The following is a 25,732-nucleotide window of genomic DNA, read 5'->3' as shown; positions in this document are numbered from 1 at the left end:
CACCTATGGCCTGTGAACCTCTTGTGCTATCTGTAATCGGACGCACACACATGTATGTTATTGTCAATCCATTTTTTATTTCCACGTGACAGACTGTCCAGCTACCTTTACTTTCCACAATCCAGCTGCTCCCATGCAAATGTGAATGTTGTGATAACACAGAGCTTGGTCTTGCCTCATTCACTTCCATGTGAGGATGCATGAACTACCATGTCTATTTTCCCTGGAAGCATCTGATCCCCATAGAGGCTGGGATATCAGAAGAAGAAGAGTTTGGACTTGATATGCCGCCTTTCACTCCCCTTAAGGAGTCTCCAAGCGGCTAACTGTCTCCTTTCCCTTCCTCCTCCACAACAAACACTCTGTGAGGTGAGTGAGGCTGAGAGACTTCAGAGGAGTGTGAGTAACCCAAGGTCACCCAGCAGCTGCATGTGGAAGAGCGGGGAAGAGAATCCGGTTCACCAGATTACAAATCCACCGCTCTTAACTACTACACCACACCATTGTCGATTACCTTAAACAGAATTTGGAAGATGATTGAGAGGTTTTGGATCGCAGGTATTGACAGAGTGGTGCTCACAGGCACAGGCGTGCTAACAGTTTTGGTGTGAAAGAGTTTTGCCATGTAAAAAAGGTTTCCCCTTACATTTAGGAAAATTTGTAAAAAAATTAAACCAACATTCGCATTGGTTTAGATTTAGGTTTGCTTTTTGTGTTGAATATATGCCATATGATAATTTATGGACCGAAAGGTATCTAAAGCCATTTACACATAACAAAATAGGAGCCTATACAACACAAAACACTGTTGCTGTATGTATGTACCGGTATGTTTTATTTTATTTGTTTTTTATCTTTTATTTTGGAAATGTACATCCAGTTTTTTTTTCCTTCCAAAAATTTTGGGGCCCCCAAGAGAGTGGGTCCCTAAGCTATATCTTGTTTAGCTTATACGTAAATCCGGCACTTAGGACCATGGTGTACACTGCTGCAATAAAGTGTTAGAATACCCTCAAAATGAGATCATTTCCCTCTTAAAGACAGCAAATACAGTTTTTAAGTTCCCTCTAACAGGGGCAAGATTACAAGTGCGTGCACACACAAGGTTATTGGTGAGTGTGTGTGAGTGAGTTTAGTGTATGAACAATATTCCTCTCCACCCTTTGAGATCTCTCTGCCAGTGTAATCACTGCAAAGGGCTCTGGCAGCCGTACCTTTAGCATATATCAAGCTATTCCTGGAACTTGGTAGCTTCATTTTAACTGGCTGGTTATTTAGGACTGGAAGCTGCAGATAAAAACAAGTCTCACTCTCGAGACTCTGCAACTTTATCTTCTCCTCTGGCTTTGTTGTTTTCTGCCCTCTTGCTAACATGGAAGTAACATGCCTAGTTGTCGTGCTCAGGTTAGGTGTCCAGATGTTATGCCTCCCTGCTTACTTGCTGTGGTACCTGGGTATCTGGGAACCCCTTTGCAAGACGTTATTCCCCTACATCATGTTTGGGGGGAGCTTAATTTATAATAAGCAGATGTCTGGCAAGAAAAAGGAAATGTTCAGCAACCTGAAGGACTTTGCCAGTCCCACGGGGGCCCTCACACTTTTAGAGATTGGCACAGGACCCGGCACCAACTTTCAGTTCTACCCCACAGGATGCAAAATCATATGCACTGATGTGAACCCCAACTTCCAGAAGTTTCTTGACAAGAGCCTGGCTGAAAATCCACATGTGCAGGTGGAACGCTGTTTGGTGGCTCCAGCTGAGGACCTGCACCAGGTACCAGCTGCATCAGTGGATGTGGTGGTTTCAACGCTGGTGCTATGCTCTGTGAAGAACCCGGAGCAAGTTATGAAAGAAGTTCTACGGGTGCTGAGACCGGTAAGTAGCTCACCATGGGAAGAACAAGGACAATGCAGTAACTGCAGTGGCACACTGTATTCTCAGGTGTTAGTCAATTCTTCATCTGAGCTATTTACATTCTCATAAGTTGCAAATGTTGGGATCACTCCCTTGCTTTTCTCCCTAACTACAGTTAGGAAGAAACAATCCCACACACTGTGTTATTGAGGGAACCTTTGACATATCTAGACATGCCTCTTATTATTTTCTGGTGTTGTTCTGCACTTGTGAAAGACCAAAGTGAATTTTTTAACGTGCTTGTTTCTGATGTTGAAACTGATAAGATAGTTGGGCAGGAAGGCCCACTATACCTGAAGCAGCCTCTCCACTCCCATCGTTCAGCCCACACACTGAGATCCAGCTCTGAGGGCCTTCTGGCGGCTCCCTCACTGTGAGAAGTGAGATTACAGGGAACCAGGCAGAGGGCCTTCTCAGTAGTGGTGTCCGCCCTGTGGAACACCCTGCCATCAGATGTCAAGGAAATAAACTTTTAGAAGACATCTGAAGGCAGCCCTGTTTAGGGAAGCTTTTAATGTTTGATCTTTTATCGTGTTTTTTATACAGTGGTGCCCCGCTAGACGAAAATAATTCGTTCTACGAATTTTTTCGTCTAGCGCATTTTTTGTCTAGCGAAGCGGCAATGAGAGCCGCGCTTTCGCTAGACAAAAAAAAAAGACAGAAAAAAATCGTCTTCCGAGGCAGCCCCATAGACTTTTTCGTCTAGCGGCAGAGGGAGGCCCCATTAGTGGTGCTTCAGGTTAAGAACAGTTTCAGGTCAATAACGGACCTCCAGAACGAATTAAGTTCTTAACCCAAGGTACCACTGTATTTAGTTAAATATCTGCCATGGTACTAGGATGGATGAAGTTATTTAAACATCTCCTTCAAGCCCAGTGGCCTGATGGGGATGTAAATTGCCCTCTTCTTGGTCATCGGATGGTTCATTTGATGAGCCAGGAAAAGGGATAGGGACTTTTGGGTTAGCAGCTGCTGAAGCCGAGTCGTGAATCGACAGAGTGGTGATCTCGGGTTGGTTCAATCATAGAAGGGAAAAAAGAGGGTACCGAAGGCAGCGTGTATCCCAGACTCAAGAAGGGAAATTTCTGAGTTCGAAGGAGAAAGCGGTGCTGCAAGAAGGGGCTGAGGAACAGCGAAAAGGTTTAATATCAAAGAGAGAAGAAAAGAGCCCAAGCGCTTTGAAATCCACCCTCTATGAGATGCCTCAAGATGGGGCGCAGCTTAGCGGCTGATAACTCAAAAACAGTACGAAAACCTGGAGCGAAGCTAAGCTTTGAACTCTAAACTTTTAATGTACCAGAGCTTCTGCTTTCTACGTGGAAAATTTAGAGATATCGGCAATAGTTGTAACATGAAAGGAACTTGTCAGTAATCTCGGAGGAGCAGCATCTGCTAAAAGAAGTAGTGCAGGAAGCAAGTGGAAGACAGGGATCCAAAGATCTAAGGATCCAAGGGACCGGAGCCCCCCACCCAACAGCACATCGTCTGGAGGTACCTGCATTTGCGGGGAAAGGACAAGGCGGAGAACGTCTGAGCAACAGATGGCAAAACGCTGTGAGACGGAATGAGTACAAAGGGGAAAGGGGGGTGCCCCAGACCAACAAGGCAGAAGCTTGTGACGTACAAGAAACAGAATTAATTTAAGGGAAAGACCAAAATTTTAATGAGAGTTGCATAAAAAGGAGAAACAGAGAAGTAGAGAAACAGAGAGTGAATTGGGAACGGAGAGAAGACAAGACGGGCTGAAAGCGGGCTGAAAGAGAGGACGGTGGAAGGACAAAGAAAGGAGGGTTAATGTAAGCGAGAGAAGGTTTGACGGAAGTTACAAGGAAGGCAGAAGCGAAAGAGATTAGAGCGATTGGCAAGAAGTAACGGAAAATTAGATAAGGAAGAAGGAAATAAAATATATTAATTAGTAGCGGAAAATGGCAGTGAGAGATTGCTGACTCACTGCATGCCGGAAAGGCTGTGGTACAAGAAGCAGGAAGGAAAGACTAAGGAAATTGGACAAGAAAGAACTAAGCGGGGAAGGAGTAAAGAGACACAGCGACACCTAGTGGAGTAACAAGAAATAAGGAATTGAGAACTGCGACATAGAAATCACAGGGCCCTTTAAGCAACCATCACAGATTAACAGAGGAGGTAGTAAGAAGCCATATGATGCCTCTTTAAAGGGATGTCAAACTCCCCCCCCCATTAGCTGCTTTATCTCAACTAGCTGCTATATCTCAAGGATAAGGAGCTTGAGACAAAAGGACTTTATAAAACTGTTAAAAATTAATTCTCAAATGGCAGCAATGGGGAACAAGAAGTTTAAAGGTCAAACAAATTCTACACCAACATGTTCCCAGAGACGCCCATCAAATCTGGAGGCAGAGGCAAGTGATAATAAAGAGTTGATACTTGGGATGGGGACTTCCGGCGAGGTCGCCATCACGGGCGGTCGTGGGTTGCCTCGGCAGCGAGGCGACCCAGTCCAGCCCGGGGGTTGGAGCCCCGCTACCGCTAAGCGGGGCTCCGGTGAGGCACGGGAAGAGCGTCCCGCGCCTTGGGCTCCCCGGCGGGCCCGCTAGGCTCCGTACCCTTCCCTTGTTCCCCCTGTAAAGGGGGAGTGGGGGTGAAGGGAGCGCGGAGCTGGGCCATTGGGGATATGCCCCAACCGGGCGGAAAAGCGGCGAGTACTGGCCGTGACGAGCGACGACGTTCTCCCTGTAGAGGATGAAAGGAAACGAAGCCCGGTGGTCGTGAGTACTTGATTGGATTAAGGTTGTGGACTTAACGATTTAACGATCCGGGAGGTATTAGGGAAAGGAAGTCTGCCTCCCTCCCTTCGGCGGCAAGAAAATAACGGTTTATGATACTGTTGCTACTAAGATGGTTAAAATGTTTGGATTTTTTCATAAGTGAGACTATTCAGATCTCCCTTTGGGGAGGAAGAGGATGGAAAATATCCCTCTTTAAAGTTTTGGTCTTTGCGCCCTGATTTCAGGGAAAATGGCTGCGAAAAGTTTGAGCTGAAGTGGAAAACTACTGGCATAAAATGGAGAACACTGAAATAGAAACTGATATTTGACACCTATCCCCGTTCTCACCATGTTGGACTTTGTTTTTGAGCTTGCTTTGAACTCTGGACTAACTGATGAACAAAGGATTATTATTTTGAAACTGGAACTGCTTAATCAGAAATTGAAGGTTTTGAGTGGGGACATGAAGAAAAATCTACTTCCCACAGAGGAGACCTTTCAAGTTTTCGATACCATGGAAGAGAGCCTTGGCAAAGAGCTGAAGGGGATGATTGAAGAATGGAGAGAGGTGGCTTGGCGACTCCCGGAAAAAGAAACGTCCTTCGGCGGCAGCCTTGGGACGGTGAAGAATGTTATATCCAGCCCCCGAGGTGAGAGCTCGGGAGTGAAGGGCAAAGAATTAAGATATCTACAAATAGAAGAAGAATGTAGCAGTGAATGGGAGAAGCTGAAAGAAGATGAACAGTGCACCCTGATGCTCGATGCAAGGACTGTTGGGGACTGTGTCTGGATCTGTGGACGCACAAGAAAAGAGGACAATTGGAGGAGTGGTTCCGGTGAAAGATGGAAATGGACAATGGACAGAGGGGGAATAGGGTGAAGTGTATTAAGTGCAGAATATAAATGGTTGGTTATGGTAATCTGAAATCGGAGGGTTAAGACATTAAGTTTTATTTTATTTTTCAATAAGAAAAGGGATATTTTGAATCTTATGTTATTAGCAGCAGTTAAGGGATAGAAGAACTTTGTATAGATTTGATATAAGAATAATTTGTTAAGATTTAAAGATTTGTTACTAACTATTATGGATTAAGATGATTGTTTAGATTAGAATCTTCTTTAAATGAATTTAATTTTTAGAGAGATGATGTTATTAAAGTAGAATATGGATTTAAAACCGAAGGAGAGAAGGCAGGGGAAGTCAACCGTCAAGATTCGGAACTAGAACTTTTTTTCTTATGCGTGTAAACAAGAAGAAGAATCGTGGTTATGTTTGTATTTGTTTTATATATGTAGGTGTGGGTGTGGGTTTATGCTTTGTTATGAAAATGCCAATAAATTCTTCTAAAAAAAAAAGATACTTGGGATGAAGGCAGAGATTAAAGAGAAAATGGACTCTGAATGAAAAATTAGATAAAATGGGGAATAAGATTGAACAAAATTTGAAAATGATTGAACAAAATTCTAAAGCAATAGTAGACCTGAATAAACAATTTACAGAACTGTCAGAAAAGAGTAAGGAGATGGAGCAAGGATCTCAGACCTTGAAAACTAGAATAATTAAACAAGAGGATGTAACAAAGAAAAATGTGGAAGACTGCAAGGAATATAAAAAAAAAATCAAGAGAATGTGAAGGATGATATCTTGAAGTTGAAGGAAACCTAAGAAGCCACTTAGGATGCCCTGGCGATGCAGGAACTAAGACAAAATTACTTGAGTCTGAGATTTAGAGGCCAGGCACAAGAAATCGGCCAGGCACAAGAATAGTTTTTTCCTTTGAGCCATTACATTGTTAAATTCATAGTTGTATAGCTGAAGGGGAGGTAATTATGGGTGGGGTTTCTTTGCTTCTTTGTATTGTGAGAGGAACAGTGTCTGTATGTTTACATTGCAATGTAGCCGAAACAAATTCCAAGTATGTTGGAAAATGTACTTGGTCAATAATAAATTATTCTTATTCCTCTTCCTATTTAAACTGTAATCCAGACAAGCACATGCAAGCAGCTGGCCTGGAGACTGTCTGGTGTTTTTAAATTAAAGAATTTTGAGATAAAATTATGCAACACAAAAAGAAACAAAAGTTGAGAATTGAGGACAGAGAAATCATAATTATGAAAGAAGTCCTTCCATGACTCCTGAGGAAAAGGTCCAAATATAAGCTCCTAGCAGATGCTCTTGGGAGAAACAACATCTACTACAAGTGGGAGTTCCCAGAAGGGATCTCTTTCACCTACAAACAGAGTAGGAAGAAATTAACCTCAGAATTTGAGATAAAGAAATTTTGGAGGAAATATGAAAAGCCTTTTGGGGGAGGGGATGTTCTGGGAAAGAAAGGGGATAAAGAAGAATCAAATAGTGACAACGATTAGAAAAGGATATAACAGAAAGATAGCCTGTGAATTTTATTTACTCTCTACTACTTGAAATATGAATTAAGTGATTTTAATTGTTTGTAATATTGTTGATTCTGAAATTTGATTTTCTCTTTTGTATTACCTATTTGGTCTTTTTCTTTTTGCTTTTTTGTGAATTTCTTACTTATCGATAAACAAGGAGAAATAAAATAAACAAGATTGAATCTAAATGGAATTAAGAATTACCACTTGGAACGTTAATGGGTTAAATAATAAGGCTAAGAGAAATAAAGTAGAACATTTATTATGTAAGAAATAATTAGATATAATATGTCTTCAAGAGACTCCCATTACAAGAAACCATTGTAGATTACTGGTGAATAAAAAACTAGGGAAATAATTTATTTCCTCAGATGTCATTAAAAAAGAGGGGTGGTGATGTATGTCAACCCTAAATTAAAGCTGGAGCAAATCTTCAAAGATAAAGAAGGTAGAATTATAATTGTTAAAATTCAAGAGAAATTGGAGAAAATCATAATAGTAGGAATATATGCTCCTAATGAAAAAAGGCAGAATTCTACCAAAAATTAGAAAATATCTTATTGGGTTTTTATGATCAAAAAATCATCTTAATGGGGGACCTAAATGGAGTTGTATGAATAGAAATGGATAAAATGAGTAAGATTAATGGAAATAATGATGGAAGACTCCCAAAGTCTTTTTTTCAATTGGCAGATAAATGAGACTTACATGATGTCTGGAGATGTAGACATCCCTCCCAAAAGCAATTTACATTTTATTCCCATGCAAATGATTCGGAAAGTAGATTGGATTCAATATGGACAACTAAAGATTTATTATTGAGGTGCAAAAAAATTAGAAATATTACCAAGAAGTATCTCCAGTCATAATCCAGTCATTATGGAAATAATTGGAAAAAGAAAGGGAGTAAAAAGATGGAAGCTAAATGAGACATTATTAGAGGATGAGAACATAATTAATAAAGCAGAATTTGTATTGAAAGATTATCTAGAAGGAAATTTAAACCAAGAAATAAATATAAATACAGTTTGGGATGCAGGGAAAGCTGTAATTAGGGGGTTCTTCATAGGCCAGAGCATTTGGCAAAGGAAAGAGAAGGAAAAGAAATTAGAAAATCTTTTAAAAGAAATAAAGAAATCTGAAATGGAATTAGGAAAAGTTAAAACTCAAAGGAAAGAGGAATTAAAGGGAAATATTAAATTATTGCAAAATCAAATTTCTAAGATTCTAGATAATGAAATTGAAAATAAAATAAGATAGTTGCATCAAAAAAGCTTTGAATATTCAAATAAAGCCGGGAGATAACTTGCTTGGCAATTAGAAAAACAAAAAAAGAAAGAACAATTGATAAACTAATAGAGGATGGTAAAGTGATAGGACACCCCAAAGAAATTTCAGATTCCTTTGTTAAATTTTACACAGAATTATATAAATCTGAAAATCCCAGCCATTTGGATAGAGAAAATTATTTTAAAAAGACAAGATTGCCTAAAATAGATGAGGAAAATGTAAAATTCTTAAATGAACCAATTTCATTGTCGGAGGTACAAGGAGCAATTAAAAGAGCCAAAGTAGGAAAATTCCCTGGAACTGATGGACTGCCAGCCATATATTACAAAAAAATGTTAAAATACTAGTAGAACCTTTGAAGTTATTAATGAAAAAAAATTGTGAGGAAGGGAAGATACCAAAATCTTGGGAAGAGGCATATATTTCCATTATTCCAAAACAGGGTGTAGATAATAATCAAGTTAAAAATTTTAGGCCAATCTCCATGTTAAATAGTGATTATAAACTATTCACAGAAATTATAGCCAATCGGTTGAAAAGAATTATGAAGAAATTAATAAATAAGGATCAATCAGGCTTTTTACCAAATAGATATATCCATAACATTTTGAGGAATGTGATAGATTTATTAGAATATTTGAATGGCAAATTTGATAAAAGAGCGGCATTTTTATTCCTTGATGCGGAAAAAGCATTTGACATAGGGGTACCAGACAGGGGTGTCCCCTTCCCCCGCTAATATTTATCTTGATTTTTGAATTCTTATTGGAAAATATAAGAAATGATGAAAAAATTAAGGGAATTAGGATTGGCAAAAGTATCCATAAAACTAAAGTGTTTGCGGACGGTGTTATAATCACAGTGGAAAAACCATTTGAAAGTATACCCCAAGACTTGGAAAGAATTACAGAATTTGGGGAATTGGCGGGATTTGATCTAAATATGAATAAAACTAATATGCTAACCAAAAATATATCTGGGGAAGAAATTGACCAATCACAGAGGGAGGTGTGGTTGAAAGTAGTGCATAAAACAAAATATCTAGGCATTTGGATCACCAACAATACAAATAATCTATTTAAGCATAATTATACAAAAACCTGGAATGAAATTAAAAAAGAATTGGAGTTTTGGAATAGAGTAAAATTATCTTTATTAGGGAAAATTGCAGCCATTAAAATGAATATCCTCCCTAAAATGTTATTCTTACATCAAATGTTACCAATTTTAGGAACAGGGTCTGTACATTTCAAGCAATGAAAAAAAGAGCTTACTAAATTTAATCATAAACCAGCAAGGATAAAATATAAATTATTATTGATGTTAAATGTTCTAATGCCACTGTCAGAGGCAGAATGCTAAGCTCTGCAGGTGGAGACAGTATTGTTGCATGCAGGATATACTTGTGGGTTTCCCAGAGGCATCTGTTCTTCTGACATGTTTTATTCTTTGTCTATTTTTTATAAAACACCAATCATGTGGGTAAAGGGAGCTGGCACTGCCCCACTTAACTTCATTGCTTTAAGCAATTTTCTCCCCATCTTACCCAGTATCAGGGTTGGGTTGGCAGAAAAGAAATTGTAAACTTTTGAGATGAGGTAGGAAAGGGGCAAGATTTTACTGTGCTCACCCTTATGCTCCATTTCATGTGAAAAAAAGGCGCGCGCACACAAAGAGAATTTATATGTGAATTGTGCAGAAAGTAAAGACAGGACTGGCCTGTCACATCTGGTTTGGTTGAACTTTTTTATATATAATAATTTTTATTAGTTTTCAATTGCAGTCCAATAATAGCCTCATGATAACATTACTAATACCAATCGTTCAAATACCCAATGACAGTAAATAATTTAGATAAGGTGGTCCTCCACATGCTAGAATTGATGGTTTGATGATTTTCTTTATTTCTGCGTTCCAAAATCTTACTAATTTCAATTTCAAATATTAATAACTTCCATTTGTGTTGACACATTAAATGATTTATTGAACTATTAAGTGAGGCACTCAATCTAGATCCTTGTTCGTCCAGTGTGTGGCAATTATTCTGTCCGTGGTGTTTCTCCCTTGGTTTGCTTGAACTTTAAAGCAAGCAGAAAGAGTAACATTTTCCTCTGATTTTTCTGGAGGGCTGTGTTACAGTTTAAAGCTTCTGTAGAACCATGTGTTTGTAATGTAGCTGCGCCCATATCATCATCCGAATCCATGACAGAATTCAGGGGGACAGTGGCTGTTGCCATGAAAAGTTAACAGCACTCTGATACCATTAGCGCGGATTGTGCAAAGAAATATCTGAGGAAATCCAAAGGAGAATAGAAAGTAATTTATATGCATCCATTTCTGTTTCTCCAGGGTGGTGCTTTCTACTTCCTAGAACACGTTGCAGGTGCTCCTTCCAGCTGGAATCTCTTCTGGCAGCAGATCTATAATCCAACTTGGAAACGTCTGTTTGATGGGTGCCACTTGACCAGAGAAACCTGGAAGGACCTAGAAAAAGCTGGCTTCTCAGAGCTGAAGCTGTGGCACATACATGCCCCTTTAAAATGGCAACCTAATAAGCCGCATATCATAGGTTATGCTGTAAAGTAGCATGGAAATAAATTACTGAACAAGATCTCCATGCAGGTGTCTCAGGGATGGGGTGTAGGACCTAATCATGAGAATTATAGGACAGCCCATCACTATGTCACCCATGGCCCGTGAACCTTTTGCGCAATCTGTAATTGGACACACACACATGTATGTTATTGTCAATCCATTTTTTATTTCCACTTGACAGACTGTCCAGCTACCTTCACTTTCCACAATCCAGCTGCTCCCATGCAGATGTGAACGTTGTGATAACACATAGCGACCCGGAGGCGGCAGCGCGGCTGAGGTCCAAAGCAGCTTGATCTAAGGAAGAGCGCGGATGCCGCGTTCTAGCTGCTCCACCCACTTTTGCTTCTGGTTCCGCCCACCACTGCCACGTGACTGTCATAGGTGAGGCTGCTGATCCCTTATTTTCCCTTATTTTCAAATCTGAAAGTTAACAGCTATGCTCATGTGGCCAGCATGACTAAACCGCTTCTAACGGACACCGTGATGGAAATCAGAGCGCACAGAAACACCATTTAATTTCCTGCAGTAGGTACCTATTTATCTACTTGTTTTTGTGTGCTTTCAAACTGCTAGGTTGGCAGGAGGTGGGACCGAACAACGGGAGCTCACCCCGTAGCGGGGATGGGAACCACCGACCTTCTGATTGGCAAGCCCAAGAGGCTCAGTGGTTTAGATCACAGTGCCACCCACTCCCCTTACTGGGTGGCATTTGTTAGGAACGTGTGATTAATCTCTCCACACATAGAAGCCGTGACACTCTGACATTTTTATAGTCCTTGTTTATTGCTACTTACACAAAAGGCGAGAGCCTGCGTAATTTCAATCATCATCACTGCTGCTAGTTGCCCGCTCTGATTTCCGCTTCCTTCTAAAGCACAGAAGGCCAGGGGCCTTTACGACACTTCTCTAACATTCCCGCAGTCTTCCGATACAACGTGGTCATGGAGATTCCGGTCTTTGCTTCTCCGACTCAGAGTTTAACCCTTGCAATGCCCGTGAATCTGTCTGCTCCCTTTCCTGCATCTCCCCTTCTTGCGTTTCTTCCCAGCCCTGTACCCCCCCCCCCCAGCGTGTGCTGGATATCCCTGTTCGCTTCAGTCTCCCCTTCTCCTTCTGAAGCCCCATCTTCCCTCTCATCATCCTGTCTCTCATACAGTTCAGGCTTGCTGGTGTAACTTATGTCATGGAACTCAGAGAGTTCTGAGGGTGCCCTGACAGCGGTGGCAGCAACTGGTGGAGACTTAAGACTCAACTGGCAGCACTGCAGGGCTGTTGTGGAGCAGCCAGGAAAGGAAGGGGGCATGAGAGGCTCTCCCTTGTCCGCACAGTCTTCTCTAACTGAACAAACTGGCAGATTTGCTGCTAAGGTTCCATTCCTCTTAAGAATACAGTAACTATCTGCAGAACAGGATGGTTGAGGAGCAACGGAAATGAGGATGGTGCAAGGGCATTATGAAAAAAATAAAGGAGGAAAAAGGGGTGGAAGTGAAAAGGATGCCGTGCCAAAGTGGGGTTGCAAAAAAGGAGGCATGGGCAGGGGCGTAGCAAGGGAATTTGGTACCCGGGGGCAAAGAATTTTTTGTCACCCCCCCCCATTGAAATTATTAAAAGAAGGAAAAATAATATACAGTTAAAAATGTTATTTTCTGGTTTATTTACCTACATTGGTTTATTTACATTGTGAGCAGGGGGAATGAAGGCAGGCAAGGGAGATTCCTCAAACCCTGCCTCGCTTCTCGGGCAGGGGAAGGCACCTGAAGGTGGTAGGGGAAGAGGGCTATTTGGTGACCCCTGCAATGAATTACCCTAGAGGGATATGGGTGTTTCCCCCAAATGTTGGCACTGGACTCCTGCACTGCAGAGGGTTGGGCTGGATGACCCTTGGGGGTCCCACACAACACTACAATTCTGTGTCTCAAAGCATATTTTTTGGTTCACTGGGCCTGCCCCATGGGGAACCCCACTTTTGGCTCTAGGTGGGAACCTGCAGCACCCCTGTGGAGTTTTATTTATTGCACACACACACAAACACGCACAAAACCAAACAAACCTGAGAGCAATTGGTGAAGAGAGTCAGTCAATAAATCTATTGGTAAAAGCAACTCATCAGAACAATCAAAGAATAAAGCCAGCAATAAACTAAAAAAAAGATTAAGACATTGGCTTTCTAAGCATCTGGTCAGGCCTTAGAATCACAGAGTTGGAAGGGACCCCAAGGATCATCTAGTCCAACCCCCTGCAATGCAGGAATAGGCAACTATGCCATACAGGGATGGAACCTGCAACCTTGGCGTTATCAGCACCATGGTCCAAGTATCTGAGCTATCCCGAAGGTCTGTCGAAGCAGAAATGTTCTCAGCAGAAAGAGTCCTGCAAAGGCACCTGACTGATGTCAATAGGCAGCGAGTTCCAGAGATTTCTTACAAATGCAAAGAGGGTATTATGAGGCACCTGCAGCAGTGCCAGCTCCACACTGTGGAAGGAAAGGCACTCTGCGCATGCTCCATGTCTCAGCTCACCCTTGTTATTGCAGCCTCTGCCTCTGGCTGGTTAACATCCAATACCTTTTGAAATATGTGGGGGGAAGGGGTCTTTCTTTGTATTTGCTCTTGCTTATTATTTTGTCTTATTATCTATTTTGCGTTTTTTACATTGCATTTTTAAGCTGCAAACTGCCCTGAGATGAAGGTTGGTATGCAAAGTTAAACAAACTATACAAAGCAGGAAAGTGGAAATGAATGCCTGCTCAGCAGCCAGCAAATGGGACCTCTCTCTGCACATGCTCAGAGGCACTCTGCTACGGCCTTGGCCCCAGAAAACTGGCTCTGGAGCAGACGCTGTTGGGATGCTGCAGAACGGACCCCTCTCCAAGCCCCCCCCCCATTCCCAGCCTCCCACCCACCACCTGTGCAGCCAACCCAAAGCTCATTACCTGCTTCCTCCAAATCGACACACTCTTAGCAGGGCGGATTCTGCACCCTGCTTTCAACCAAGCTGGCAGAGTCACCCCCTTTAAACTGAAAGGCAAGGGCTGCAGGGGCTAGCAGTCTTCGGCTGCTGGAAGGCTCAGGGGAAAGTGAAAGGGATGTGAGGATCGCTTGCTCGGCCATCGATTTGTTATTCCTGCAGCAGGAATAACAAATCGCCAGCCGAGCAAATGATCCTTGCTCTGCACGACACGGCCTAATTTTTTTTTTAAAAAAAGTAAAAAAAAAAAAAAAATTAAGCCCCCGCTGTGTCGCCCCAGCAGGGGTGCTGCCCGGGCCCCCCCGCCCCTCCCCTGCGACGCCCCTGGGCATGGGACTGGGGGCGAAGGTTCAGGCAGTTACTATGAAGTGTGAGAATTTACCACAGTGGTGGTTGGTAGACCTGATGTAGAAGCAAGCAGATGCAAAGTCAGGGATAGTGTAACTGTATAAGACTTCTAAGGTCTCAAATACAGGAAAATATTCATAAATGCTCACATATAAACCATGTGTCTGAAATAGTACAGGAGAGCAATCTTGAAGCCATTTTGACTCTCCCAGTGACCTCAAATACTCCTCTGCAGTTTGAGATTGCTTTTAATATGAAATATGCCCCTCAGTGAACCAAGTCAACTGTACAGATGTGATATCTAGAGTAGTAAACTAAAAAATTCAGATTGGGGCAACTAAGCATGTATCCTGCACTGCAAAGCCCTAAGCGCCATGTCACACACTGCAAGCCCATACACACCACGCTGACCCCCACAAAAAAACCACTCCACACACAAATAGCCTACACTGAAATCCCTCACATACTCTACTGCACAATGAAATCACCCATAAGTGCTCTGTCCTGCCTTGAACACAGGAACTCTTCTTTGAAGTGCCCTGCCCTGCATCAAGACAGGTGGGGACCATTTTGTGCCAACACGTTTTTGTGTGTTGAATATATGCTATATGGTAATTTATGGACTAATAGGTATCCAAAACCATTTGCACATAACAAAATATGTATTTTATCAAAGTAATTGTTGAACTGAAATACAATTAAGAAGTATATTAATAGTGAAATAATTATTAAGCTCTAACTTAAAATGATTTTTTATTCATTACAAAGTTAATAACGCAAACACATTGGCATTTGGCTATAACAAAAGTTCCTTTAGAAACACAATTTACAAAGCCTCATAATCTAGTCTCTAGAAACTTGCTATAACATGAAATAATAATATGTGTAAAGATATGATGCAAACTACTAATAATTAAAAATAGCAAATTGTAGGCACTCTATATATAGAAATGAGCAAACCAGTGATATTTTAGGAAGCAGGCAGGGCCCATTACTTACATTATAGGAGCCTACACAACACAAAACACTGTTGCTGTATGTAGATTTTATTTTATCTGTTTTTTATCTTACATTTTGGAAATGTACATCCAGTTTTTTCCTTTAAATTTTTTGGGGGGCCCCAAGAGAGTGGGGCCCTAAGCTTTAGCCTGTTTAGCTTATACAGTGTGGTGTAGTGGTTAAGAGCGGTAGACTCGTAATCTGGGGAACCGGGTTCGTGTCTCCACTCCTCCACATGCAGCTGCTGGGTGACCTTGGGCTAGTCACACTTCTCTGAAGTCTCTCAGCCCCACTCACCTCACAGAGTGTTTGTTGTGGGGGAGGAAGGGAAAGGAGAATGTTAGCCGCTTTGAGACTCCTTCGGGTAGTGAAAAGCGGGATATCAAATCCAAACTCTTCTTCTTCTTCTACAGTGGTACCTCAAGTTACAAATGCCTCAGGTTACAAACTCTTCAGTTTACAAACTCCACTAACCTGGAAGAGTTACCTTGAGTTGAGATCTTTTCCCCAGGATGAGAACGAAAATTGTGTGCTGGCGGCACAGTGGCAGCAAGAGGCCCCATTAGCGAAAACATACCTCATGTTAAGAACAGTTTCAGGTTAAGAACAGACCGCCGGAACGAATTAAGTTCATAACTAGAGGTACCACTGTACATAAATCCAGCACTGATCCTGCTACATGGCCCAGTTGTTCTGAAAGGATCACTGTATGCCTATATTCTAATCTTCCGCACTGGCTAGGGAGATTTATAATTAACCTAAAGTAGGTAATAAAAACCATCAGCTGCCCATGTCTCTCCTGCCACAGAGAGACCAAAAGAACAGCCAGAGCCATTAAACATGAAGCATTTGCAGGGCAGGACTGTGCTGCTGAAGTCTGCAGCTGCTTGAGACAAAAAAAAAACCCACAAGGGAAGCAAATATATCACTGAAGACTAGTTTCAACTCAGAGGGAGCCAATCCTTCCACCCCAACATTTTTCAGCGCAAAGAGTTCTGCCATGCGAAAAAGGTTTCCCCTTATATTTAGGGAAAGCTTGTAACAAATTTAAATCAACATTCGCTTTGGGTTACTAAGGACCGCCAGGGCCAGATTTTGGTTTGATATGGCCCTAAGCTGCTGAAGGTAATGGGGCCCTTTATACGTCCAGCTGTCCTTTGTCAACAACAAATTTTGTCGCTGTTTTTTGTGTTCAATATACCGTATTTTTCGCTCCATAGGACGCTCCGGACCATAGGGCGCACCTCGTTTTTAGAGGAGGAAACCAGGGAAAAAAACATTTTTCTGGTTTTCCTCCTCTAAAACCCATGTGTGTGTTTTTTGAGAATCAGCTCAAAGTTTTGCAGCTTTTTTTGCAAAGGGAAAAGCCCTGCTTTTTGAGGATCAGTTCAGATTTGTGTAGCTTTTGCAAATTGGGAAAAGCATTGCTTACAAACCAGTAAGCACCAGTACAAACCAGTACAGACCAGTAAGCACCAGCAGGTAATAGGAAGCAAGAGGAAAGCAAACCAGTACAAACCAGTAAGCACCAGTACAGACCAGTAAGCACCAGTACAGACCAGTACGCACCAGCAAGTAATAGGAAGCAAGAGGAAAGCGAACCAGTACAAACCAGTAAGCACCAGTACAAACCAGTAAGCACCAGTACAGACCAGTACGCACCAGCAAGTAATAGGAAGCAAGAGGAAAGCGAACCAGTACAAACCAGTAAGCACCAGTACAAACCAGTACAGACCAGTAAGCACCAGCAGGTAATAGGAAGCAAGAGGAAAGCGAACCAGTACAAACCAGTAAGCACCAGTACAAACCAGTACAGACCAGTAAGCACCAGTACAAACCAGTATGCAGCAGCAAGTAATAGGAAGCAAGAGGAAAGCAAACCAGTACAGACCAGTAAGCACCAGAACAAACCAGTACGCACCAGCAAGTAATAGGAAGCAAGAGGAAAGCAAACCAGTAAGCACCAGTACAAACCAGTACAGACCAGTAAGCACCAGTACGCACCAGCAAGTAATAGGAAGCAAGAGGAAAGCGAACCAGTACAAACCAGTAAGCACCAGTACAGACCAGTAAGCACCAGCAAGTCATAGAAAGCAAGAGGAAAGCAAACCAGTACAAACCAGTAAGCACCAGTAGGTAATAGGAAGCAAGAAGAAAGCAAACCAGTAAGCACCAGCCAGTAATAGAAAGCAAGAGGAAAAGTAACAGAAAGCCCCAAATGGCTGAAAAACTCAATTTACCAGGATCCTCAGCCCTCCCAAAGGGGGCCTGGGCGGGGCAGGAAGGGAGCTAGCTCCCTTATCTCCCTCCCCGATCTCCTGCAATCAGCTGTTGAGCGGGTTCCTTTCAACACTCTCTTTCCCTCTTGTTAGCCTTTAGCTCTTTCTAAAACAGAAAAAGCAGGATCTGCCTTTCCCCCCTGGGCAATTTGGCTCCAGGGACCATGCATTCGCTCCATAAGACGCACAGACATTTCCCCTTACTTTTTAGGAGGGAAAAAGTGTGTCTTATGGAGCAAAAGATACCGTATGCTATACGATAATTTATGGACCTAATAGGTATCTAAAGTCATTTGCACATAACAAAATGGGAGCCCACACAACACAAAACACTGTTGATGTATGTATGTATGTATGTATGTATGTATGTATGTATGTTTTTGTTTTATTTGTTTTTTCTCTTATATTTTGGAAATGTACATCCAGTTTTGTTTCCTTCAAATTTTTTGGGGCCCCCAAAAAGAGTGGGGGCCTAAGCTATAGCTTGTTTAGCTTATACATAAATCTGGCACTTAGGACCGCAGAGTACACTGCTGCAATAAAGTGTTAGAATACCCCCCAAATGAGATTATTTCCCTCATAAAGACAACAAATACGGTTTTTAAGTTCCCTCTGACAGGGGCAAGATTACGAGTGCGTGCACGCACAAGGTTATTGGTGAGTGAGTGTGTGTGTGTGTGAGAGAGAGAGAGAGAGTTTAGTTTATGAACAATATTCCTCCCCACTCTTTGAGATCTCTCAGCCAGTGTAGTCATTGTCAAGGGCTCTGGTAGCTGTACCTTTAACATATATCAAGCTATTCCTGGAATTTGGTGGCTTCATTTTAACTGGCTGGTTATTTAAGACGGGAAGCTGCAGATAAAAACAAGCCCCACCCTCCAGACTCTGCGACTGACTTTCTCTTCTCCTCCGGCTTTGCTGTTTTCTGCCCTCTTTCTAACATGGAAGCAACATGCCTAGTTGTCCTGCTCAGGTTATGTGTCCAGATATTAGCCCTCCCTGCTTACTTGCTGTGGTACCTGGGTATCTGGGAACCACTTTGCAAGAAGTTATAACCCTACGTCATGGCTGTGGTGACCATCAGTTATAATAAGCGAATGTCTGACAAGAAAAAGGAAATGTTCGGCAACCTGAAGGACTTTGCCGGTCCCACGGGGGCCCTCACACTGTTGGAGATTGGCGCAGGAACTGGCTCCAACTTTCAGTTCTACCCTGCGGGATGCAAAATCATATGCACTGATCCGAACCCCAACTTCCAGAAGTTTCTTGACAAGAGCCTGGCTGAAAATCCACACGTGCAGGTGGAATGCTGTTTGGTGGCTCCGGCTGAGGACCTGCACCAGGTACCAGCTGCATCGGTGGATGTGGTGGTTTCAACGCTGGTGCTATGCTGTGTGAAGAGCCCGGAGCAAGTTATGAAAGAAGTTCTACGGGTGCTGAGACCGGTAAGTAGCTCATGCCATGCAGGGGCGGAGCAAAGGGGGTGCGTTGGGGGCGGGCTGCACCAAGTGCCACCCTGGAGGAGGTGACACTCGACAGCCCCCCCCCACTCGACAGCCCCCCCCCGCGACGCCCGGCGCCCGGTAAAAAGTGCACCCCGACGGCTTGCTCGCAAACCTGCTTGGCGCGTACTTTGCTTCTTCCGGCTTGGGCGGAGGCGAGGGGCGGGCCGGCGGGTTGCGTGTTCACGGTTTGCCGATGGCACTGCTTCAGCGCCGCCAGCAACCCGCTACATAGCGTGCTTGCGCACCATCACTACATAGTGACGAATGCACCGTACGTAGCGACTAATGTGCCGTATGCAGCGACGCTGCGCATGTGCGCTATGTAGCAACACCCCACCTCCAGGTGCCCCCGGGTTTTCCGCTCAGGGTGCCCAAGTGGCTTCCTATGCCACTGACGCCATGGGAAGAACAAGGACAATTCAGTAACTGCAGGGGCACACTGTGTTCTCGGGTGTTAGTCAATTCTACATCTGAGCTATTTACTTTCTCACAAGTTGCAAATGTTGGGATCACTCCCTTGCTTTTCTTCCTAACTACAGTTTGGAAGAAACAATCCCACGCTGTGTGTTATTGAGGGCACCTTTGACATATCTAGACATGTCTCTAATTATTTTTTCTGTTGTTGTTGGGCACTTGTGAAAGACCAAGGTGAATTTTTAAACGTGCTTGTCTCCGACATTGAAACTGGTAGATAGTTGGGCAGGAAGGCCCAGTATACCTGAAGCAGCATCTCCATCCCCATCTTCCAGCGCCGAGGGCCTTCTGGCAGTTCCCTCACTGCGAAAAGAGAAGGGATCCAGGCAGAGGACCTTCTCATTAGTGGCGCCCACCCTGTGGAATGTCCTCCCATCAGATGCCAAGGAAACAAAGAACTACCGGTATCTGACTTTTAGAAGTCATCTGAAGGCAGCCCTGTTTAGGGAAGTTTTTAATGTTTGATGTTTTATTGTGTTATTAATATTCTGTTGGGAGTCGCCCAGAATGGCTGGGGAAACAAATAATAAATTTATTATTATTATTATTATTATTATTATTATTATTATTATTATTATTATTCTCCTGAATGCTTTTGACAGCAGCAGATAGCCATAGTTTTAAAGAAGAATGCTATGAGCAGAACAAAGCTGTAACATTTTAACTACTTTTAAACGAGGTGATCTAAAGAGCAATCGGATTGTGCAAGAATGTGCATGAGAACATTCTTAACTTCAGGTCCCCTTTCGCAACAACCTGGATTCAAGCTACAGAAGGGCATTTGCGACCAAGGCTATTTTCAAAGAAGTTGGAGAGCTTTTACTGCACAGGCTGTTCCAACGCAGAAATAAATAGTCAATTAATTTTCCATTAGTATTTGATGTTACCCGTAAGACTTCTCTTAACTATCGTTTCTCAGATATGGATGAATAGACAGAAAGAGGAAAGCCAAGGCTGAACTTCATCTTTTTTTAAACTGCCCTCATTGTAAAACATTGTGAAATATGTGAAAGCCCAGAGAATTGTACAGTGCTCCCCAAACACTCCTATTTTCCAGGGACAGTCCCTTATTTACAGAAGCTGTCCTGGTTTTTTATTTGATCCTGGAATGTCCCGCTTTTCCTTAGTATGTCCCATTTTCATTGGAGAAATGTTGGAGGGTATGGAGTTCTGCAATCCCTGAATCAAAGGGATAAGTAAGTATACGAGTTTTCGAAGACATCTGAAGGCAGCCCTGTACAGGGAAGTTTTTTAATGCTTCATCTACCAGCAGAGGGTCATGTCTGCCTTATCCTAAACCTCCCGCAGCGCACAGATTAGGAAATAGGGTTGTGAGTGTTGAAATTGCTACATCCCTATTGTGCGTGGGGATAGTGATTCAGCAAGTGATTTCCGCTCTCTGACATAGCAGGCAGGAGACAACTTCTTCATGTAACACTCTTTATTTAGGCAAAAAAGACTGGGGAACTGGGGAGGGGGAAGCTACATTTATAGGAACCGAAAACTGGCTAGAAAGGATACATTTTGGAGGGAACAATCTCAAGCAATCACAAAGCTGCCTTTTGGTGGGAACCAATAAGACTGAGGATCCAAATGCAGCAACCTGAATGAACCAATAGTAGCTGTTCCTTCTGGAACAGGAAGGCAGTTACTTTCCCCTAATGTGAATACAGACAATAGTAATACAGATATGATAACCCTTGAATCAATACACAACAATCCCTATGGCCTTTCCAACAAACTCTGGACAAATCCTTCATGGAATATTCCAATTCACTCTTTGATGCAAGGTCTGATGATGATGTAAGAGTTCATTGGGGCGGGTATTAGGATTTTCACTTTCAGTCAGCAAACCACAACTGATCTGAAAGGAAAGGAATTTGAACTCTGAGCATATATGATGACAACTGTCAATTGGCTTTGGCGAGAAACAGCATTTAAACAAACCCCAATCACTTCCTGCAAACATTCGAAAATCATTTTCTCTCTCTACCCCTTTTAGGTTTTTTTTTGTGGGAGCTGTAGTTTCTGTTGTTTGCAAAGTAGAATTTTATCAAGTGATGGAAATGATATACTTGTGGAAAACTGATTTTTAAGAAAGAATGAAACTGCTTTCAGATCATATATATATCATTTCCACATACTGTACAGTGGTAATTCTGGTTACGTACTTAATTCATTCCAGAGGTCCGGTCTTAACCTGAAACCATTCTTAACCTGAGGTACCACTTTAGCTAATGGGGCCTCCCGCTGCCGCTGCGCCACCGGCATGCGATTTCTGTTCTCATCCTGGGACAAAATTTTTAACCCGAGGTACTACTTCTGGGTTAGTGGAGTCTGTAACCTAAAGTGTTTGTAACCTGAGGTATTTGTAACCCAAGGCACCACTGTATATATATTCCACCATGAGTCATTCTAATTCCTCAAGAGCAATATATTTTAAACCAGCAGTGGTAAACTCGTAGCCTAGGGACATGATTCAGCCCAAACAGTTATTATCTTTCTCCCTGCAACACCGCCAATTTGAACAGCTGACACAAAAGATAAAATTAAGTAGCATTCGGTTCAGAGTAGACCTATTAAAATCAATGAACTTCTCTTAGTCACAGTGATTAATTTCAATCAGTCTACTTAGTTAAATATCTACCATGGTACTAGGGTGGATGAAGTTATTCAAACCTCTCCTTCAAGCCCAGTGGGCTGATGGGGATGTAAATTGCCCTCTCCTCAGTCATCAAATAGTTCATTTGATGAGCCAGGAAAAAGGATAGCTCCCCTTTTCAGCTGATCTGTATGGATCCATACTGAGTTTTGGTCCTTCTCAGCATTGGCATGCAGCTCTCAAAGGGTTTGCTAAGCGTGACTGCAACCTTGGGCCAAAAAGGTTAGTTAGTTACCCCAGTTCAAAATCCTAAAAGCACCCAACATAAATAAACTTTGGAATTTTGAACAGTTTACATAACACTTCAGAGTAAACTTGAATTCACATTTTGCACAATCAGTTATTTGAGAAACAAGCACTTAAACACAACCTGTTATTCATTAACATCTCCAAGGACTGAACTGGGGTCAAGTTTGTCAATGACAACCTAATATTTCACATTGGCTAAAGCAAAACTCGGTTATGAAAAGCTCCAAAAGGATTTCTCCAAACCATAGGAGCCAACTCCTAGGGAGCGAGGTCCCATTGACTCCACTAATGAAATATTTAAGGGCGCCGAGAACCCCCAAAGGGGACTGGCATTACCATTAAATGGGGAGGGGCATACCTGGCTCCCCCAATATTTTATTCAAGTTGGCACTCCTGCTCCAAACTGAGCGAATGGGCATAAAAATGGCCAATGAAGTTCAAAGTAATAAAGTGTAAATTGTTTTGGGGGTGATAAATAAAATAAAAAATCACATATAACCTCATGGAGTCTGAATTGGTGGTAAGTGACCAGGGATGAGACTTTGCAGCCATAGCAGATAGCTTGATGAAGATGTTGACCCAGCTTGTAGCAGCTGTGAGAAAACACAAATGATGGAGATGTGTAATATTGTTCACGGAATGGAGAAAGCGGAAAGAGAAATCATAGAATTGTAGAATTAGAAGGGAGCCTGACTATCATCTAGTCAAACTCCCTACAAGGCAGGAATATGCAGCTGTCCCATACAGGGATCGAACCTGCACATGAGGTAGGAAAAGGGCAGTATTTTTCTATCCTCACCCTTACGCTCCATTTCATGTGAAAAAAAGTCACACACAGAGAGAGAGAATTTATATGTGAATTGTGCAGAAAGTAAAGACAGCGCTGGCCTGTCACATCTGGTTTGGTTGAACTTTTTTGCAAATAATAACTTTTATTAGTTTTAAATTGCAGTCCAATAATAGCCTCATTATAACAATACCAATTTGTAATACAATTACTAACACCAATCGTTCAAATACCGAATGACAGTATAAAATTTAGATAAGGTGGCCCTCCGCATGCTAGATTTGATGGTTTGATGATTTTATTTATTTCTGCGTTCCAAAATCTTATTAATTTCAATTTCAAATATTAATAACTTCCATTTGTGTTGACACATTAAATGATTTATCAAATTACAAGTGAGGCACTCAAACTATATCCTTGTTCTTCCGGTGTGTGGCAATTATTCTGTCTGTGGTGTTTCTTCCTTGGTTTGCTTGAACTTTAAAGCAAGCGGAAAGAGTCAACATCTAGAGTAACATTTTCCTCTGATTTTTTTTGAGGGCTGTGGTACAGTTTAAAGCTTCTGTAGAACCATGTGTGTTTGTAATGTAGCTGCGCCCATATCATCATCCGAATCCAAGACAGAATTCAGGGGGACAGTGGCTGTTGCCATGAAAAGTTAACAGCAGTCTGATACCATTAGCACTGATTGTGCAAAGGAATACCTGAGGAAATCCAAAGGAGAAGAGAAAGTAACTTATATGCATCCATTTCTGTTTCTCCAGGGTGGCGCTTTCTACTCCCTAGAACACGTTGCAGGTGCTCCTTCCAGCTGGAGTCTCTTCTGGCAGCAGATCTATGATCCAACTTGGAGATGTCTGTTTGATGGGTGCCACTTGGCCAGAGAAACCTGGAATGACCTGGAAAATGCTGGCTTCTCAGAGCTGAAGCTGCGGCACATATGTGCCCCTTTAAAATGGCACCCTACTAAGCCGCATATCATAGGTTATCCATGCAGGTGTCTCCATGCAGGTGTCTCTGGGTTGGGGTGTAGAACCTAATCATGAGAATTATAGGACAGCCCATCACTATGTCACCTATGGCCTGTGAACCTCTTGTGCAATCTGTAATCGGACGCACACACATGTATGTTACTGTCAATCCATTTTTTATTTCCACTTGACAGACTGTCCAGCTACCTTTACTTTCCACAATCCAGCTGCTCCCATGCAGATGTGAACGTTGTGATAACACATAGCTTGGGCTTGCCTCATTCACTTCCACGTGAGGATGCATGTACTACCATTACTATTTCCCCTGGAAGCATCTGATCCCCATGGAGGTTGGGATATCAGAAGAAGAAGAAGAGTTTTGACTTGATATGTTGCCTTTCACTCCCCTTAAGGAGTCTCCAAACGATTAACAATCTCCTTTCCATTCCTCCCCCACAACAAACACTCTGTGAGGTGAGTGAGGCTGAGAGACTTCAGAGAAGTGTGACTAGTCCAAGGTCACCAAGCAGCTGCATGTGGAAGAGCGGGGAAGCGAACCCGATTCACCAGATTATGAGTCCACCGCTCTTAACCACTACACCACGCCATTGTCGATTACTTTAAGTAGAATTTCTTTTTAATTTGGAAGATGAGAGGTTCCCATCACAGGTGTTGCCAGTGTGGTGCTTGCAGGCGCAGGCGTGCTAACAGAGGCCTTTCCTGAAACCCATGGAGTCCCTTCCCTGCACTTAAAGCAACATTTTATGGCAGCCAGTATAACAGGTTGTGAAGTGTGCCCACAACAGCTTATCAGGTTTGCTAATGTGCCCTCAGTCTCAGTGACAGAGCATGGTATGCCAGCGCCTGTGGCCGTGTGGAGGGGGTGGATGGGATGGAGGGAAACAGGTTGAGGTATGTACAGTATGCCTCTTGGCATCCATGTCACCCACAAGATCACAGCTGCAGAGATAAGAAGAGTTGTTCCATTGTCTGCAGAGGGGAGGGGTGTTCTTGGTGGTCTGCACCATGCGCTGTGCTTGGCCATTGGTGGCAGGGTGGAATAGTGCCGAGCAGATGTGGCGGATGGCGTTCTGCGCTGGCAAGGTCTGGAATTCTTCTGACGTAAATGCGGTTCCATTGTCCGAGATGAGGGTGTCAGGGAGCCCGTGGGTTGCAAACAGCCTACGTAGTAGCGAATGTGAATATTCGGTCACAGACCAGCATAAAACAACGTATTTACATTTATAAAAACAATGTAAAAACAATGTAAAAATACATATTTAAATGGGTACTCATTACATGATGAGGGCATATTCAACATATCCAGCCCTACATAATCCATGTCCTTAAAATCATTGACTAAACATAGATATAACTAATAAAATTTAGACTCGGGTATCGGTTCTATGAGATAGGCTACTAAAATATAGATCCAACAATATTTTAGGCCACTATTTAAAGTTGATTTACAACTTTACTACGTAGTAGCTGGATGGCTGCGGCCATAGAAGTGGACAGTACCAGTGTGACCTCCAGCCATTTGGTGT

The 25,732-nt window shown here is 42.6% G+C and overlaps 2 protein-coding genes across 3 annotated transcripts; both read left to right on the top strand.

Annotated features, from left to right (window-relative positions):
- Positions 1-441: 441 nt before the first annotated feature.
- LOC117040741 (methyltransferase-like protein 7A) lies at positions 442-10,961 on the top strand. 2 transcript variants are annotated; one of them, XM_033138712.1, is made up of 3 exons: positions 442-558; positions 1,650-1,876; positions 10,696-10,961. In XM_033138712.1, exons 1-3 carry the CDS (start codon positions 534-536, stop codon positions 10,930-10,932), a joined length of 489 nt encoding a protein of 162 aa, XP_032994603.1. In that variant the 5' UTR covers positions 442-533; the 3' UTR covers positions 10,933-10,961. The 2 variants fall into 2 exon arrangements, with proteins under 2 accessions (XP_032994603.1, XP_032994602.1); XM_033138711.1 differs by lacking the exon at positions 442-558 and having other exon boundaries at positions 1,246-1,876.
- Positions 10,962-18,401: 7,440 nt separating this feature from the next.
- On the top strand, positions 18,402-24,579 carry LOC117040744 (methyltransferase-like protein 7A). Its single transcript, XM_033138715.1, has 2 exons — positions 18,402-18,982; positions 23,979-24,579. Exons 1-2 carry the CDS (start codon positions 18,602-18,604, stop codon positions 24,252-24,254), a joined length of 657 nt encoding a protein of 218 aa, XP_032994606.1. The 5' UTR covers positions 18,402-18,601; the 3' UTR covers positions 24,255-24,579.
- The last annotated feature ends 1,153 nt before the right edge of the window (positions 24,580-25,732 follow it).

This window comes from Lacerta agilis, chromosome 2 (assembly GCF_009819535.1).
Source record: "Lacerta agilis isolate rLacAgi1 chromosome 2, rLacAgi1.pri, whole genome shotgun sequence".
NCBI classification, from domain to species: domain Eukaryota; kingdom Metazoa; phylum Chordata; class Lepidosauria; order Squamata; family Lacertidae; genus Lacerta; species Lacerta agilis.
This window is presented reverse-complemented; position numbering and strand designations above follow the sequence as displayed.

What these genes read in the sequence shown, in the direction of transcription:
- LOC117040741 (XM_033138711.1), top strand. Translation starts at nt 1,373, where the DNA reads ATGGAAGTAACATGCCTAGTTGTCGTGCTCAGGTTAGGTGTCCAGATG. An exon ending in TTCTACGGGTGCTGAGACCG is followed by an intron (nt 1,877 to 10,695) that starts GTAAGTAGCTCA and finishes CTGTTTCTCCAG; the next exon opens with GGTGGTGCTTTCTACTTCCT.
- LOC117040744 (XM_033138715.1), top strand. Translation starts at nt 18,602, where the DNA reads ATGGCTGTGGTGACCATCAGTTATAATAAGCGAATGTCTGACAAGAAA. An exon ending in TTCTACGGGTGCTGAGACCG is followed by an intron (nt 18,983 to 23,978) that starts GTAAGTAGCTCA and finishes CTGTTTCTCCAG; the next exon opens with GGTGGCGCTTTCTACTCCCT.